Below are 15607 nucleotides of genomic sequence, written 5' to 3' on the forward strand. Positions count from 1 at the left end.
TCCAAGCCCCTCTAGAACCCCAGGAGGAACCATCTGGGACTTAGAAGTGGAAAACAAACGGCGTGGTGGCTCACGCCTGTAATCCCAGCACTTTGGGAGGCCAAGGCGGGCAGATCATGAGGTCAGGAGTTTGAGATCAGCCTGACCATCATGGTGAAACCCTGTCTCTACCAAAAACACAAATATTAGCCAGGCACGGCGGCGCATGCCTGTAATCCCAACTACTCAGGTGGCTAAGGCATGAGAATTGCTTGAACCAGGAGGTGGAGGTTGCAGTAAGCCGAGTTCATGCTATTGCCTCCAGCCTGGGAGACAGAATGAGACTCCATCTCAAAAAAAAATAAATAAATAAAGGTGGAACGCTATCAGTCCGTGTATGTTTCTCTTTGAAGTGCCATTTTGGATCAAATTTACCTGTGTCCATCTTCAAGAAACCCAGAGCTTAGTCCCCACTGGAGCAAAGATTTGTTCTGTGATCTTAGCAAGTTACCTGAGCTCTTGAATCTGTCAAACTTCTGGTCATTTCTAAGACTCCTTCCAGCTCTAAAAATCTCTTTCCACTCAGAAGGTCCAATCTTGTCAGTTTTCTCTCCTGCCTTTCCTCTGAGAGATGACAAACCTAGAGATGAGAGCTGTAGGTGTCAGGAGAGGCTTAGCTCTCACCCCAGTGTAAGATTCTTGGGCACAATCACTCTTCTGCCTCTGTCAATCTGTCTGTGAAATGGGGCAGTTTTAGTAAGTGTGATGTCCTTCTCTGGGTGGGCACGGTGCATTGCATATAGGGAATGTCATCAGTATTGGCCAATTGCCTCTGTTCTTACTCCTGTCCTGGTCCAACCTTTCTTTTTTATTTTTTTATTTTTTTTGAAGAATTTAAGCCTTTATTTCCTTGTTTTGCAAATAAAGCTGGCTGAGTTGGTTGCTTTTTGATGATTAGTCAAAGAGACCAAATCCCACATCCTCATCCAGCTCCTCCAACTCTTCCTTGGCTTCAACCTCACTGGGGCTACAGTAGCAGGAGCAGCTGTGGTGGTGGCAGCCACAGAGGCAATAGCCACAAAAGCAGATGGATCAGCCAAGAAGGCCTTGACCTTTCCAGCAAGTAGGAAGGTGTAATCAGTCTCCACAGACAGAGCCAGGACTCGTTTGTACCCACTGATGATAGAATGGGGCACTGATGCAACAGGTGGGTAGCCAATCTGCAGACAGACACTGGCAACGTCGCGGACACCCTCCAGGAAGCAAGAATGCAGTTTCCTCTGTGATGTCAAGCACTTCAGGGTTGTAGATGCTGCCACTGTCAGACACCTGCTGGTTGACCAGCCCAAAGGAGAAGGGAGAGAGGTTCGGCGTGTTCAGCAGCGTGGTTCCCACTTTGTCTCCAGTCTTGATCAGCTGCACATCACTCAGGATTTCAATGGTGCCCCTTGGAGATTTTAGTGGTGATTACTAAAGCCTGGAAAAAGGAGGTCTTCTCAGGCCCCAGACCAGTGTTCTGGGCTGGCACAGTGACTTCACATGGGGCAATGGGATGAGCACAGGTGGCAGCTGGCACCTTACTAGCCAGCAACATATCCCTGATTTCAGTGAGGTCCTCCTTGGTAAACGCAAAGCCCACATTCCCCCAGATATGAGGCAACAGTTACTCCAGAGCTGGGTTGTCTTCCAGGTGCCCTCAGATGGCCGTGCGCATCAGGGCGTTCTTGTCCATCAGCACCACGGCTTTCTCTCGGAGGGACATGCGGATCCGCTGCATCTGCTTGGAGCCCACATTGCTGTTCCCACAATGAAACATTTCGGATAATCATCCAAAAGCTGGATGATCTTAAAGAAGTAGTTGGACTTCCAGGTTGCCCTGTCTTCCCTGGGCATCACGGCGGTGCATCAAGGATTGCCACGCAGGGTTTAAAGACAAGATCATTTTCACAAGGACGCAGAGAGAGAGCTTTAAAAACAAAACAAAACAAAACAAAACAAAAACATGTAAGATGGGATCTCATCCTGTCGCCCAGGCTCGTCTTGAACTCCTGGGCTCAAGCAATCCTCCCACCTCACCCTCTCCAGTAGCTAGGATTACGGGCATGTACCACTAAACTTGGCATCTGATCCACCTTTTTATCAAGACCTGGGCAAAGCCACAGAAAACAAGCCCCTCAACTTTGTGAATAGCAAGGAGTCAGTGAGGACAGGAATATGTTGGGAGACAGACTCAGGATCCAAAAACATCCTAACCCTCTACAGCGATGGCCTAAACCTCACAAGGTGAAATGAACAGGGCTTAACTGAGAGATCTGGGCTTGGTGCCAAGACACCGACTGTACAAGGACAGGGTGGGGAAGTGGCAGCTTAGCAGAAGCATGTGTGAATAAAACTGAGGGTTTTCGCTGACAGCCAGCTCCATCTCAGTCAAATGACAGAGCTGCCAATAAAAACGGACAGACTCAGGCTGTTGAACTGAAGTCGGGTACTGAGCCCGGTGGTTCTCCATCTTGATATCACACCAGAACCACCTGCAAAGCTCTGGTAACACTGCATATTCCTTGCTGTACCAAGACCCTCTGAATCATGATCTGGGATGAGTTGAGGGAGGGAAAGGAAGGTGAGGAGTTTGCATTTTTTTTTTTTTTTTTTTTTAGAGATGGGTTTCACTCTGTTGCCCAGGCTGGTCTCAAGCCCATGGGCTCAAGCAATCCTCATGCCTTGGCCTCCCAAAGTGTTGGGATTATAGGCATGAGTCACTGCTGTTTGTCTCTAAAGAGTATCCCCGCTCGTTCCAAGATGCACCCAGGGCTTTTGAACCAAGGAACACTCCGGCCCATTCTCATGGTCAGCACAACAGACCACACCCAAAATACTTGAGGAATTCAGTTTAGGTTGCTTTGTTGCAGGGAAGGTCATAAGTTGAAGGATATTTGGTGGAAAGCAGCCAGGCTGCAGGATGCAGGCAACACTCTGAAGGGAACTACTTTATAGAAGACACAGGTGGCCAGGAGGCCCAACTTCACATGGATGAGACTTGTCCTCTGGGGTCCCAAAAGTCAGAATCTAGGTCAGGTGTGGTGGCTCACGCCTGTAATCTCAGCACTTTGGGAGGCTGAGGTGGGCAGATCACTTGCCAGGAGCTCAAGACTCGCCCGGCCAACATGGCGAAACCCCATCTCTACTAAAAATACAAAAATTAGCCAGGCGCAGTGGCACATGCCTATAGTCCCAGCTACTCAGGAGGCTGAGGCAGGAGAATTGCTTGAACCCGGGAGGCAGAGGTTGCAGTGAGCCGAGATCATGCCACTGCACTCCAGGCTAAGTGACAAAGTGAGACTGTCTGGAAAAAAAATTTTTTTAAATATATATTTTAAAGTTAGAATCTTAGGAGACTGTCTTAGGTCAGGTTTCTCAGGAAACATGCCAAGATAGAGATTTGCTTGTAGGAAGTTTATTGGGGGTGCTTGCAGAGATGACATCTCTGGAGTAGTGAAAGAATCAGAATCAAGCCAGAGGAAGAAATTGGTGAACAATGCAGTCACAACACAGAATGCTTCCACAGGAAGCCCTGGGGTTGAGCTGGCCCCTTAGAGTTAGCCCCAACTCAGATAAGAGGGCTGTACCTTTGAATTCCACATTGACTTGGCAGATGACCCCTAGGGAAGGGTTGTGAAGTCCAGCAAGACAGCTCCCTTTGGCAGCTGAAGGAAATGCCAAGGGAGAGACTCATGTGTGAGCCATTGGCAGCCAACACTTCTGGCAACTTTGGGGATAAGCTCCTTGGTCCTAAAGGCAGTATCTGGGAGGTGCACCACAGCAACCTAGACAGTACCCCCATGCATAGCCCAGACCTACTTGATTTATGTGGTAAGTTCACTCTACCTGGGAATAGCTCCTCCAGGATTCTGGGAAACTTACAAGAATTAAATGGAGAAACTATAGCCCCCACTACTGCAACTAGTCTTGGTGACACAACTGATATTCATCATTCCCCTTCTCTGTCACTCATTCTAGATTCTTTTTACCGTCAACTTGCACCTCTGCTGGTCTAGGTGGCTTGCCTGTTGGGGTAACCAATCACCAATCACCATGGCCTTCAGACCATGCTGCTGATGTGCCCACCTTCCACCAAAATTGGGCATACCAACAGACACCCCAGTGGATCACCTGGGCGCCAAACATATTCTTTCCTGACTCCCTTATGTAACAGCAGCCCTATCGCTTCCAAAGGATCGGGGTCAATTGCCCCTTCCAGGAAGTGACTCCTCTTCTTTCCTGCTGGTTTCTGGGCACAAAGAGCCTGACGAACAGAAAGCAGCCATACTTAAGTTTATGGGGTTCTTGTTCTGTCCCTGGTGGAAGTGTTCCCATTCTGGGAACCAGATTCTCTGAACCCGGAGAGCTTGGAACTGCAGGAACGGGAGCCACAAATTCCTCCAGAAAGGTCACTGGGGGTGATGGTAAATGGAGTCATTCCTACTTCTACCGCTAGTTTCCTAAACCTCTATTCTACACGTTAAGACATAGCACCATATATGATAGTTATTGATTAGGATGCATACCTCATCCTGGAGCACGGTGTCCCATCATCTCTAACATGGTATTTCAGCTGTGCTTGTAAAGGCTGTTCTATCACTCTGTCAGCTCTATTCAGCTTCTGGGTCGTTAAGTATGTAATAGGCCTAAAACATCCCATGATCATGTGCCCATTCTGTCCTTAAAGTGGGACTCTTGGTCTTCTGCAATGGTATGTGAGATCCCATGTCAGTGAATCAAACACTCTTTTAGCCCCCAGAGAGTGGCCTTTGAGCAGAAAAGACAAATCCATATCCAGAATATATGGCAATTCAGGTCAAGATCAGTCCCTCACCCTTCTGGAGTGGAACAGGTCCAAGGTAGCCAGCTTGGTACTGCGTGGCTGGTATCAGTTGCTGGCAGGTTGGACTTTTAGCAGTGACAATAGCTAGATTGGCCTTGGTGAGTGGGAGCCCATTCTGTTAAGCCACCCCTGCCACCACACACAGGTGACACATGTGTCACCTCCATCTATGCCACCATGGCCACTTTATTCATGTGCCCATTGTGCCAGCATGGGGTGGTCAATGACAGAGGCAAGCTGACATCAATTCCACATCATTCTATGTACTTGGTTATGCAGTCTCCCCGGTGGCAGGTGCTCTCTGATGAGTATTAACATGCAATATAAAGATCTTCAATAGTGAGGCCTATCTCTACACACACACACAAATGAGCCTGATGTGGTGGTGTGTGCCTGTGGTCCCAGCTACTCCAGGGGCTGAGGTAGGAGATCGCTTGAGCCCCAGAGGTCGAGGCTGCAGTGAGCCATGATCGCACCACTGCACTCCAGCCTGGGCAACAGAGCAAGATCCTGTCTCAAAAAATAAAAAATAAAGATATTCACACTTTGGTGCTCACTCAAATAGATATAGCCACATGTGTCTTCCCAAGACCTTCTTCTTCCCAATCTTCCAGTATTTCTCTTTCTAGCCCTCGAACCAACTAGTCAAGCCATTTGCCTACAGCTCATGAGCCTATAGACATTTTCACCTCAGGCCGCTCTACCAGGGGCCATGCTGATGATTCAGTTCCCAGTCAGGTATCAATGTCAATGCAGACACTGCATCCAGCAGACCTTAAAGTGTTTGACTATTCTACTCTCCCCAGTGTACAGTTACCCAGGCAAACGGCATAGTTCCCTTTGGGGAAGTAGTGGGGAAATCATTACTGTATTGCTATAGTATTGCAGAAACCTTTCTCCTGGGAACCTGAACTGAAAAGTGAATCAGGACTGGAAACCAAACAAGATATTGTGACTTTTTATTGGAGCAGCTGCCATCAACCTCCTGGTCTTTCATCCTTGATTTATTTTAATTGTATAGCTCAGCGATTCTCAGTGTGTGGTCTCCAGACCCCTTGGGGTCCCTGAGATCACTTCAGGGGTTTCACAAGGTCAAAATTCCTTTCATAATAATACTAACATGTTATTTACCTTTTTAACTGTGTTGACATTTGCACTGAAGGTGCTAAATCTGTCACCCAGGCTGGGGTGCGGTGGCCGGATCTCAGCTCACTACAAGCTCCGCCTCCTGGGTTTACGCCATTCTCCTGCCTCAGCCTCCCGAGTAGCTGGGACTACAGGCGCCCGCCACCTTGCCCAGCTAGTTTTTTGTATTTTTTAGTAGAGACGGGGTTTCACCGTGTTAGCCAGGATGGTCTTGATCTCCTGACCTCGTGATCCGCCCGTCTCGGCCTCCCAAAGTGCTAGGATTACAGGCTTGAGCCACCGCGCCCAGCCTACCTCTGGCATCTTAAACAACCAAGGCAGTGACACCAAACTGAACTAGTAGTTCATTGCAGAAAGCAAGAGGAAAGAAAAGGAAAAAAAAAAGGAAGAGAGAAAGTCATTTTACTTTAGAGTATCTTTAACAAAACAATAACAATTGTTAAATTGTATGAAGTTATGATCCTTAAATAGATGTCTTTTTAATATTCCATGTGATTAAATGAAAAGTACTCTACTGCATATGGAAGTATAACGGTTTTCTTGGGGAAAAGCACTTTTGCGATTGAGTTGGGAGCTCAACTAGCCACTTTTTTCATGGAACACCAGTTTTACTTGAAAGAAGAACTGGAAAACCATGGCTATGCAGACTTGGTTACTTGGCAGATGTTTTCTCACATTTGAACCAAGTGAGCCTGTCACTTTGAGAAAAAATAACTGATAGTGTTTGTTACCAATTACAAAATTTGAGTTTTCAAGTAAAAACTAGAATTTTAGAAAGCATGTATGTACTATCATGAGCTTCCTAGATTCCTAATACTTAAACTTTTTGTAATATTATCAAATGTGATTTTTTTCTATTATATAATGAAAGGTATCAATATTGCAAAGATATGTTTAATTCAGTGAACCAATAGTTTCCAAATGACCAAAGCGGGATATTATAAAATCATGCAGGGGTAAAAGTGCCATTCAAAGGGCAAGTTAGATCAGTGGACTTTAAGGTAATTGAATACAAAAAAAGTTCACTGATATAGTTTTATAGTCTACATTTCAACTACCATTTAAGAAAATACTGCTTGTTGGGTTTTGGTGTAGTATCAAAGAAAAACAGCCACAATTATCTGAAAAGGCTGTTAAAATGCTCCTCTCTTTTCCAACTACACGTCTATATGAGGCTGGATTTTCTTCATATATTTTAACCATAACAACAAATTGCCAGCAGATTAAATGTAGATGCAGGTACGAGATGCCAGGCATGTTGGCTCATGCCTGTAATCCCAGCATTTTGGGAGGCCAAGGCAGGTGGATCACTTGAGCTCAGGAGTTTGAGACCAGTCTGGGCAAAATGGCAAAACCCTGTCTCTACAAAAAAATACAAAAATTAGCCAGGCATGGTGGTGTGCACCTGAAGTCCCAAGCTACTTGGGAGGCAGAGGTGGGAGAACTGCTTAAACCTGGGAAGTGCAGGTTGCAGTGAACTGAAATCACACCACTTATACTCCAGCCTGGTGACAAAGTGAGAGTCTGTCTCAAAAAAAAAAAAAAAAAAAAGTGGTTATAAGGATCCAGTTGTCTTCTACAGTATAAAGCCACATTCCAGAGATCTGCAAATTTACAAAGCCAAAGCCACTCTTTTCACTATTTTTTGTCATAAAAATATATTATCTGGCCAGGTGCAGTGGCTTACGCCTGTAATGTCAGCATTTTGGGAGGCCGAGGTGGGTGGATCACAAGGTCAGGAGTTCGAGACCAGCCTGCCCAACATGGTGAAACCCTGTCTCTACTAAAAATACAAAAATTAACCGGGTGTGGTGGCATGTGCCTGTAATCCCAGCTACTCAGGAGGCTGAGGCGGGAGAACTGCTTGAACCTGGGAAGCGGAGGTTGCACTGAGCCAAGATTGTGCCACTGCACTCCAGCCTAGGCAACAGAGTGAGACTCCGTCTTGGAAAATAAATAAATAAATGAATAATATATCTATGTTAACATGTAGTGGGGTTTATTATTCTTTAGATAAATTAATAAATATTTTGCAAAACCCTTGGTCTTATTTCTGTCAAATTAAAATAGCTAAAACCCACATAAATAAAATTCCTTTAGATACCTCTCTCTCTCATATATACATACATATATATATATATTTAGAGACTAGGTCTCACTCTGTCACCCAGACTGGAGTGCAGTAGCATGATCATGGCTTAGTGCAGTCTCAAACTCCTAAGATCAAGCGAGCCTCCTGCCTCAGCCTCTCGAGTATTTGGGACTACAGGCACACGCCAACCTGCCTAGCTAATTTTCAACTTTTTTTTTTTTTTTTTTTTTTTTGTAGAGATGAGGTCTCACTATTTTGCCCAGGCTGATCTTGAACTCCTGGGGTCAAGTGATCCTTCTGCCTCAGCCTTCCAAGTAGCTGGGATTACAGGTGTGAGCCACCACATCAGGCTTAGAGACCTCAATATTTAAGAGTGTAAAGGGATCCTGAAACTAAAACATTTGAGAATCACTGGTATAGACTGAGCAGTACTGTTACTGGCTGCCTAGCTAGCTTGCTCCAGGGATGCTATGCTATCAACCATCTTCAACCACGGTCCTCTACTGGCCAGGACTGCCCCCACTGCCACTCCAACTTGCTGCTTATTACAACAGTTGTGCTGTCTAGCTTCTATGATTTCACCATCCTATCATCCACACTGCTATCTGGAGCCAGTTCCGGAATGGCCTCTTGCTGTCAGGCATGGCTTACAGAGGACAGTCCAAACTCAGCTTCTCAGGGATGCTGGTACCCCTCTCAACAGTGCGTTCCTTGTTGCTTTGATGACCAGAGTATCCTCTGGGCCTTCCTGCAGAACTTAAGTGGTTTCCGGCCTTACATAGAATATACCCACTTCTCTGAGCTTTTGAACCCTTTTTCCACATTCTGCTGCGGTAGTTCTGGCATTTCCATTACACTCTGGTAGCCATTGCCTTTCTCCTGTCTCCCAGGATCCTTGTTGGGATATCACATCCTGATTCACAGGAGAATACTCCTATAACAACGACGTCTCCCTTGTTCAACTTAATGTTTGGCACCACACCCTACCTTGATCTAGCCTATACATTTGCTCCTGGATCCTGCCAGTATATACTGGCTGCTTCCACAATGACTTCATGGTCTAGCCTTCTTCCCTCGTGGGCCCCTGCACAGCTCTGACTGGGCTTTATTGTGATCTGGCTCTATGTATTGGGTTTGTAGGCCAGGAGAGAACGGCAGCTTCCTTTGGTGTCAGAAGGCAAGTCCCAGGGACAGTTGCAGCTGAGCCATCATAGCCAACACTCCTGACAACTGGAAGAATGAGCAGCTCCCTCTGGAGGGTGACCCGGGTAGTGACCCCCAATATCCACTACAGAGAAGAGACAAAGTCTAGCTTTGCCTATGAGGCAGAGCAGAGCTGGGATCAAGAGCCTAATGCCCTGGAGTCAGGGGTCTGAATTCCATCAGGGCTTTTGGCATTAGGGCTATGTGACCTTGAGCAGGTTCTTGGCCCTTTCTGAGGCAGGGACTTCATCTATGAGACGAAGATAAACAGTACTACCTGATAGGTCATTGGTAGACAGATAAGACAAGGAATGTAAGGGCTTGGTCTAATGCCTATAGCACATTCTAAGGGCACTGTTATTGTCATAATTGGTCAGAACTTTGCAAAGCCAAAAAGGGCTGCCTCAGGGAGCAAACAATAAGTATGCCACCATCCCAGATGGTCTTCGGACTGACGCTGCTGAGTGCTCCCCAGGGATTTTGTGGAGGAGGCTCTAGGGTCCACAGGGGTATTCACCAAAGATGACCTTCTGGGCCCATTCTATCCCCAAGCTGCCTGGATTCTCTGATTTCTCTGATCCCTGCCTGTTCTTAGTGGGGGGAGGCATATTCACTTTCAGGCCACTAGGGGGCCATTTAGTTTTCTGCAACTGGAGAACACTAATGGTTTCTTAATGGCTCAGGCACCAGGGAGATCAGGCTCAATTATATCTGAAAGCATTCTTAGTTCCTGGGGTAAAAGACACTATGTAAATCCAGATAATAAATAGACATTATTGATGACAGGTTAAAGAATCTGGCACTGTTTGGTTTAGAGAAGATAGAGTGAGAGGAATTGAATAAAGGCTTCAAGTATATTATTCTTTGGTACAGAAGAATGACATGCCGTTTTCCCACTCCACTGGGAACCAAGCAAGAAGAAACGCATTTAATTTGCAACAGAAATATGGAGAAGCAATATGGAGTGCATTCAGGAAAGGGGAGTGAAGGAAGCTTTGTATTGGCCTCACCTGGAATCGTTAAGAATAATTCACCATGGAATAGTTGTATGATATGTCCTGCCAGGAAAGCCCTAGAGCAGGGGAGAGAAGAGAGACAACCTCCAGAGACAATTCAAGAATTTTAAGTCAACAGGCTGCCCTGGCTGACCTAGGAGCAGGGTGGAGGAGTGAGTTGTTTCTTCCCCATCAGCCCACAAAAGGCCATAAACACTCCACACTTCCAATATCCTTGAAATTTCTCAGAAAAGTAAAAAAGCAGCTTTTTCCTTTAAATAGCATCTGACCAGCCATTAGTAGTGGCAGCCTCACACCTGGGCCTGAATCAGGAATGAGACTGAGACTGGGTTAGAGGCCTGTGGTTCCAGCAGTCCACTAGCACACTCAGTTCTGGTAGCCACTTCTGTGCTACTGAGGTGGCAAGGCAGCAGTGTTGGGAGGGCTTCCTCGTGTGTTTGTGTGTGTGTGTGTGTGTGTGTGTAGGGGGGTCCTCTGGAAGCCAAAGATTCCTGGAGGAGGGGGGAAAGTGAGAAGGGTAGAGGGGATCCTGCCCTACAGGGTAGAAGCCAGGTCAGGCTCACATTTGCAGGGACTTGAGAGAAGGTTCACCCACAGAACCCCATCAGAACCACAGTTCTCTTCCCCAACACACGCCCAGGCAAGTCTCCCTCACTCATTCAGACACCCAGGCAGTTCACATGCCCAGTTCTGGGAACACAGGAAGTAGCATCCAAGGAGGAGGGAACCAGAATTCTGGAAAGGCTTATAGAGAGGGAGCGGGGAGGAGAGAAGGCAGGGAGAGCAGGAGAGCGGTAGGAGGGGGAGGGCACAAGTAAAGCCGCAAAGGAGAGTCTGAGCATGAAGGGTTGTTAGCACCTAGGGGGTCCCAAGACCAGGCACAGAGCCCACTGCCTGGCCCCTGGCCTGGAGCCAGAGAAGACAAACCTCACATGGGAAAGTGGGGAGGGGACAACCACCCAAGCCTTGAGGTCTGGAGGGGATCTGAGAGTGAAAACGCTGTAGGATCCCTGAGAGTTAAACTCCTCAAGGTTCAGTGTAGCCCCTTGGGTCCAAATCCAGGCCAAACCCAGGAATTGGAAGACCCAAAAAGCGGGACCTGCGACCTGCTGCGAACTTCGGGACTAAGGTGTTAGGCGAGTCTGGAGAACAACTCAGTCCCGTGGCTCTGTCCCGGAGGCTCAGGGTTGGGGGGTGAGGCGGGCTGGGGTACGAAATTGGGAAGACTTCAGTAGAGTTCCGAAGCCCAGCATGGACCAGGTGGAAGCAACACAAGCAGCTGCGGCCCCAGTGCGTGCTCCAGGTGCCAGGGCCGCCTGCCTACCCCTGGCGTCAACCAGGTTCTTTAGCTGTGAATGGGCCTGGGGGACCCGCCCAGGGGGTACGCGGAGCGGGGCGCGAGCTGGGAGCTGGAGCGTAGTATCCTCCCTCTCCCTCTTACCGTCCCCTCCCAGAGGATAAACTGAGGCCTGGGGTCCGAAGCCCGGGCTGCTATTCCACCTGTCACTTCGGAGCCTCGGGGCGGAGCCGGGAGGCGCCAGAGTTGACAGCTCGCGCTCCGACCGCCCCGTTCTAGCTCCGCACTCCGCCTAACACAGCGCCGTTCCCCCTTTTAAAGAAGTGCCCGGAGCTCCAGTCTACGCCGCGCCAGCCCGCAAGGGGCCGCGGCGACGTCGCCCGTTTAAGAGCCAGCCTCCCTTAACTCTCTCTTAACGGGGCGTCCCGGCGGGGCTCTTGGCTCCCGGCAGCAGCCGCCTCCCCTCGCGGCACTTCCGGACCCCGGCGTCGCCGTTTTAAGAGGCAGCCCCCAGCAGCGCTCTCCCCGCCCCCTGTTGCCGGCGCGCGAGGCGGGGGAGCCGGGCTGGAGCGGAGCGCGCGGTCCGCGCGGCCACTGGAGACCAGGCGGCCGGCGGCCGGGCAGGCGGCGGCGGAGCGCGCGGCGGCGTGGCGGCGGATGGGGACGCGGAGCCGGGCGGCTGTGGCGGCTGTGGCTGTGGCGGCGGCGGGGAAGCAGCTGACCGGCCGGCGGCGGCGGCGGCGCTGGCGGCGGTGACTGGTCCAGGCCCCGGCGGCGGCTGCAGCGACGCGGTGGCGGGCTGCGGGCGGGCAGCGTGAGGAGCAGCGGCGGAACGCGGGGCCGCCGGGAACCGAGGGCGCCGGGCCGCCCCCTGCCCAGTCCTTGCTGGCCGCCAGGCCCCCTCCAGCCGGGGCCGTGGAGCACCGGGGCAAAGGCCGGGGCCCCCCCATGAAGGAGCGCGACGCGGCCCCGGCCGAGCGGGGCAAGCCGGCCACCTACACCGGGGACAAGAAGGCGAAGATGGCGGCCAAGACCAACAAGAAGTGGGTCCGGCTCGCCACCGTGTTCGCCTACGTGCTCTCCGTGTCGCTGGCCGCCATCGTGCTCGCCGTCTACTACAGCCTCATCTGGCAGCCGGTGGGCGCCGGGACCTCGGGGGGAGCCGCTGGCCCGCCCCCCGGCGGCTCCAACGCCACCGGCCCGTCTGGGACTTCGGGGGCGGCGGCGGCGGGGCCCAACACCACCGGGTCGTCCCGCCGCGAGGCGCCGCGCGACGCTCCCCCACTGCAGGCGGCGCGGCCGGCGCCTCCGGAGCCCCCTGCGGACAGCTCCCTGGCCGGGCCGCTCGAGCGGCCTCGGGGGCCGGACGAGGACGAGGAGGAAGCGGTGGCGGCGCCCGGGAGTCGTTGAAGCCCTCCGCGGAGGGGGCAGCCGGGAACCATCCTCCCCAAGCCCAGAGGCAGGACTTCGCAAAAGGATGGGGTGGAGAGCCCGCGGGAGTGACCCCCACGGGAGTGAACACCCCCCACACTCCCACCATCGCCGGCTGGCCCCGGAGCGGGAGGCCCGCAGCCAGATCTTCAGCCAAGGGACCACGATTCGCCGGGGGGATGGGGGTTTGCTGCCCAGGACCGTGCTGCACCAGGGCCCTGAGCCGTAGGGGGATGGGGGGAGGGGTGGGGAGATCCCGGCACCAAACCCTTCTGCGCTGCTCGCTCTGGTGTATCCTACATGCAGGGATGACTGGGGCTTTCCCCCAAGACTCAGGGGAAGGATGGAGCTGTAGGGGCTCTTTTTAAGTAAGCTGAAGCTCTCGAAAGGAGGAGAGCACCAAAAGTAGTGGAGCTCAGGTACGTCAACCTAGTTGCAGTGGCCAGAGATGCATTAAATTTCTAGATCCCTGTATATAGTTGTTGACATATGCACTAGAAGCTATAATCACATAGAATTCTATGTATATCCTCCCACACCCTGGGTAGCTACTGACTGAAGGGGTCAAGCAAGGGCTATTTGCTGTCCCCCGAAGTACACCTGGCCGGAAGGGCACAAACACGGCTTCTTAAATCACTCACTTTCTCCTGTTCCCCTCCTATTTCTGAAATATAAGTTTATGACGTTCTTTCACAAAAGAGTATAAGCATTCTTAGACTGTTGACGTGGCTGTGGAAAGCCTTAGGAGAAGTAGAAGCAATTTAGGGGGGTGGGGAATGTACTCATCCCCTCTTTCCATCCTAGTGCCCCCACCAAAGAGGCTTGTTGCAGCCCTCAGTATCTGAATATGGGCCAGGGAGGAAGGAAGGGAAAGAGCAATGCTGCTGTGCTTCAATCCTAGCCTTCCCCTCACAGAATTCTTTTAGGAAGAGCAAGCTTTTGTAAGTAGAGTGACTGGCAAGTGTTTTTATCTTTTTTTTTTTTTTCCTGCTCCTCAAAATGTTGTCTTGTTCCGGCAATCACTTTTGCCTTCCCTCTTTCCTGAGCCTGTAGTGACAAAGCCCTGCGATTTGGGATGAAATCTGTTGTGACCCCAGAGCTTTGATCACACACACATCCTCTGGTTTTGAGTTATACTACAGAATCAGAAAGGCTGGAAGGTGGGCTTCACTGAAACTCAGGATTGTGCTTTGAGAGCCAGCTAATAGACTAGCCAAGGGAAGGTTGAATTGGCTGTCTTTACCTTTCCTGAGAAGCCCTACTTAAATGCAGCCTGTAATTGTATAAAGGAGATGAGAAACATCAAGAGAAATATGTGGACATGTGTGTAGCTCTGGGGTAGCAAGAACTAGACTTCGTCAATTTGGATTCCATTTCCTTCTGCCACTTGCTTTTAGGCAATTGAGTGTGGGTAGTGATGAGATATCAAACCCCTTAGTGTTTCCTTTTTGGGAAATGCACTATTTTTTTAAAAAAAAAGACAACTTACCCACCTGAGTCCTGAAACAGTTTGTCTCTCCAGTTTTCTGGCCTATACTCTGGTTAGCTCTGAGCCAAGTTTACAGGACAGCAGCCTTGCTTTAAGCCATGTCCTGTTGTGGGCACGATAATAGCAACTGAGCTGTCACAGCCTACCAGCAGGCTGGTAACACCTCCAGGGTCTCTTGGCTATAGCAGATTTCTTAGCAGCTGACTAGGACTTCAGTCATTGGGAAGCCTGTGAGGCCTTTACATTTTTGGTGTGAGACGGGGAAGAAACATAAAATGCCACTTTATAACTTCAATAATAGCCTGTAATTTATATTTACAGTGTGAATTTTTAGTCCTATATTTTAATAATTTGTAAATTGATCTCTTATTCCAAGAATCCTTTGAACTTATAGAACATCTGGGAGTCCACTTCCCTGTCCTCTTCCTGATCCCTGCTTTTTGGACTGTTTAAATCCTCTTTGGGATGGATCAGAGAGTCTAGAGAGGCCACTCATAGTTCCAGCTGCTGGCCTCCTGACTCTCCAAAGCCTTCACTGGAATTGGGACATTTGCTCCAGCCCTAGCTGTGAACATGACCAGAGACATTATTTATAATTCAGCCATTTAAGATATACCTGTACTCAAAAAGTCCTGTATATTTTTTAAAAGTTTTATTTTTCAGGTGAACAAAAATACATCCTAAGAACTCTGCCTAAGCCTGTGTAAGTTGATCATTTCTCTTAAACTGTGCTTCAAGGGGACGGAGTAGAGGTTGGAAGAGTAACTGGTCTGAGGTGGGATGGATGGATGGTGATGAATAGGTTGAGGAGGAAAAAACAATTGCCCTGCTGTTCTCAGTGCCTGATGGCTGGAATGAATTGATTAGTGAAGGGTGGCAGAATCCATCTTGGTTGGGAAGCAATCCTGGGGTGGGAAGAACAGTGATCTCTAGCTCAGCCACCTTTTGCCAACCTTAAAACAGGCTGAGAAAAAGTTCCGCTTTACAGGAGCAGATGCCTAGCTGACAAAGCTAAGGGCCCAGTAAGCATGAATATTAAGATTTACTGCAAACATTTAGCTGGCTAAGCACG

The 15607-nt window shown here is 49.7% G+C and overlaps 1 protein-coding gene and 1 pseudogene across 1 annotated transcript; one reads left to right on the plus strand and one right to left on the minus strand.

Moving 5' to 3' along the window:
- Positions 1-933: 933 nt before the first annotated feature.
- Positions 934-1872, minus strand: LOC112627874 (annotated as a pseudogene).
- A 10314-nt stretch (positions 1873-12186) lies between these two features.
- INAFM2 (InaF motif containing 2) lies at positions 12187-15232 on the plus strand. Its single transcript, XM_025390593.1, has 2 exons — positions 12187-13987; positions 14912-15232. Exon 1 carries the CDS (start codon positions 12564-12566, stop codon positions 13023-13025), a length of 462 nt encoding a protein of 153 aa, XP_025246378.1. The 5' UTR covers positions 12187-12563; the 3' UTR covers positions 13026-13987; positions 14912-15232.
- The last annotated feature ends 375 nt before the right edge of the window (positions 15233-15607 follow it).

The sequence above is a fragment of the Theropithecus gelada genome, chromosome 7a, assembly GCF_003255815.1.
Source record: "Theropithecus gelada isolate Dixy chromosome 7a, Tgel_1.0, whole genome shotgun sequence".
NCBI classification, from domain to species: Eukaryota; Metazoa; Chordata; class Mammalia; order Primates; family Cercopithecidae; genus Theropithecus; species Theropithecus gelada.

Coding starts and splice junctions, on each gene's coding strand:
- INAFM2 (XM_025390593.1), top strand. CDS start 12,564: ATGAAGGAGCGCGACGCGGCCCCGGCCGAGCGGGGCAAGCCGGCCACC.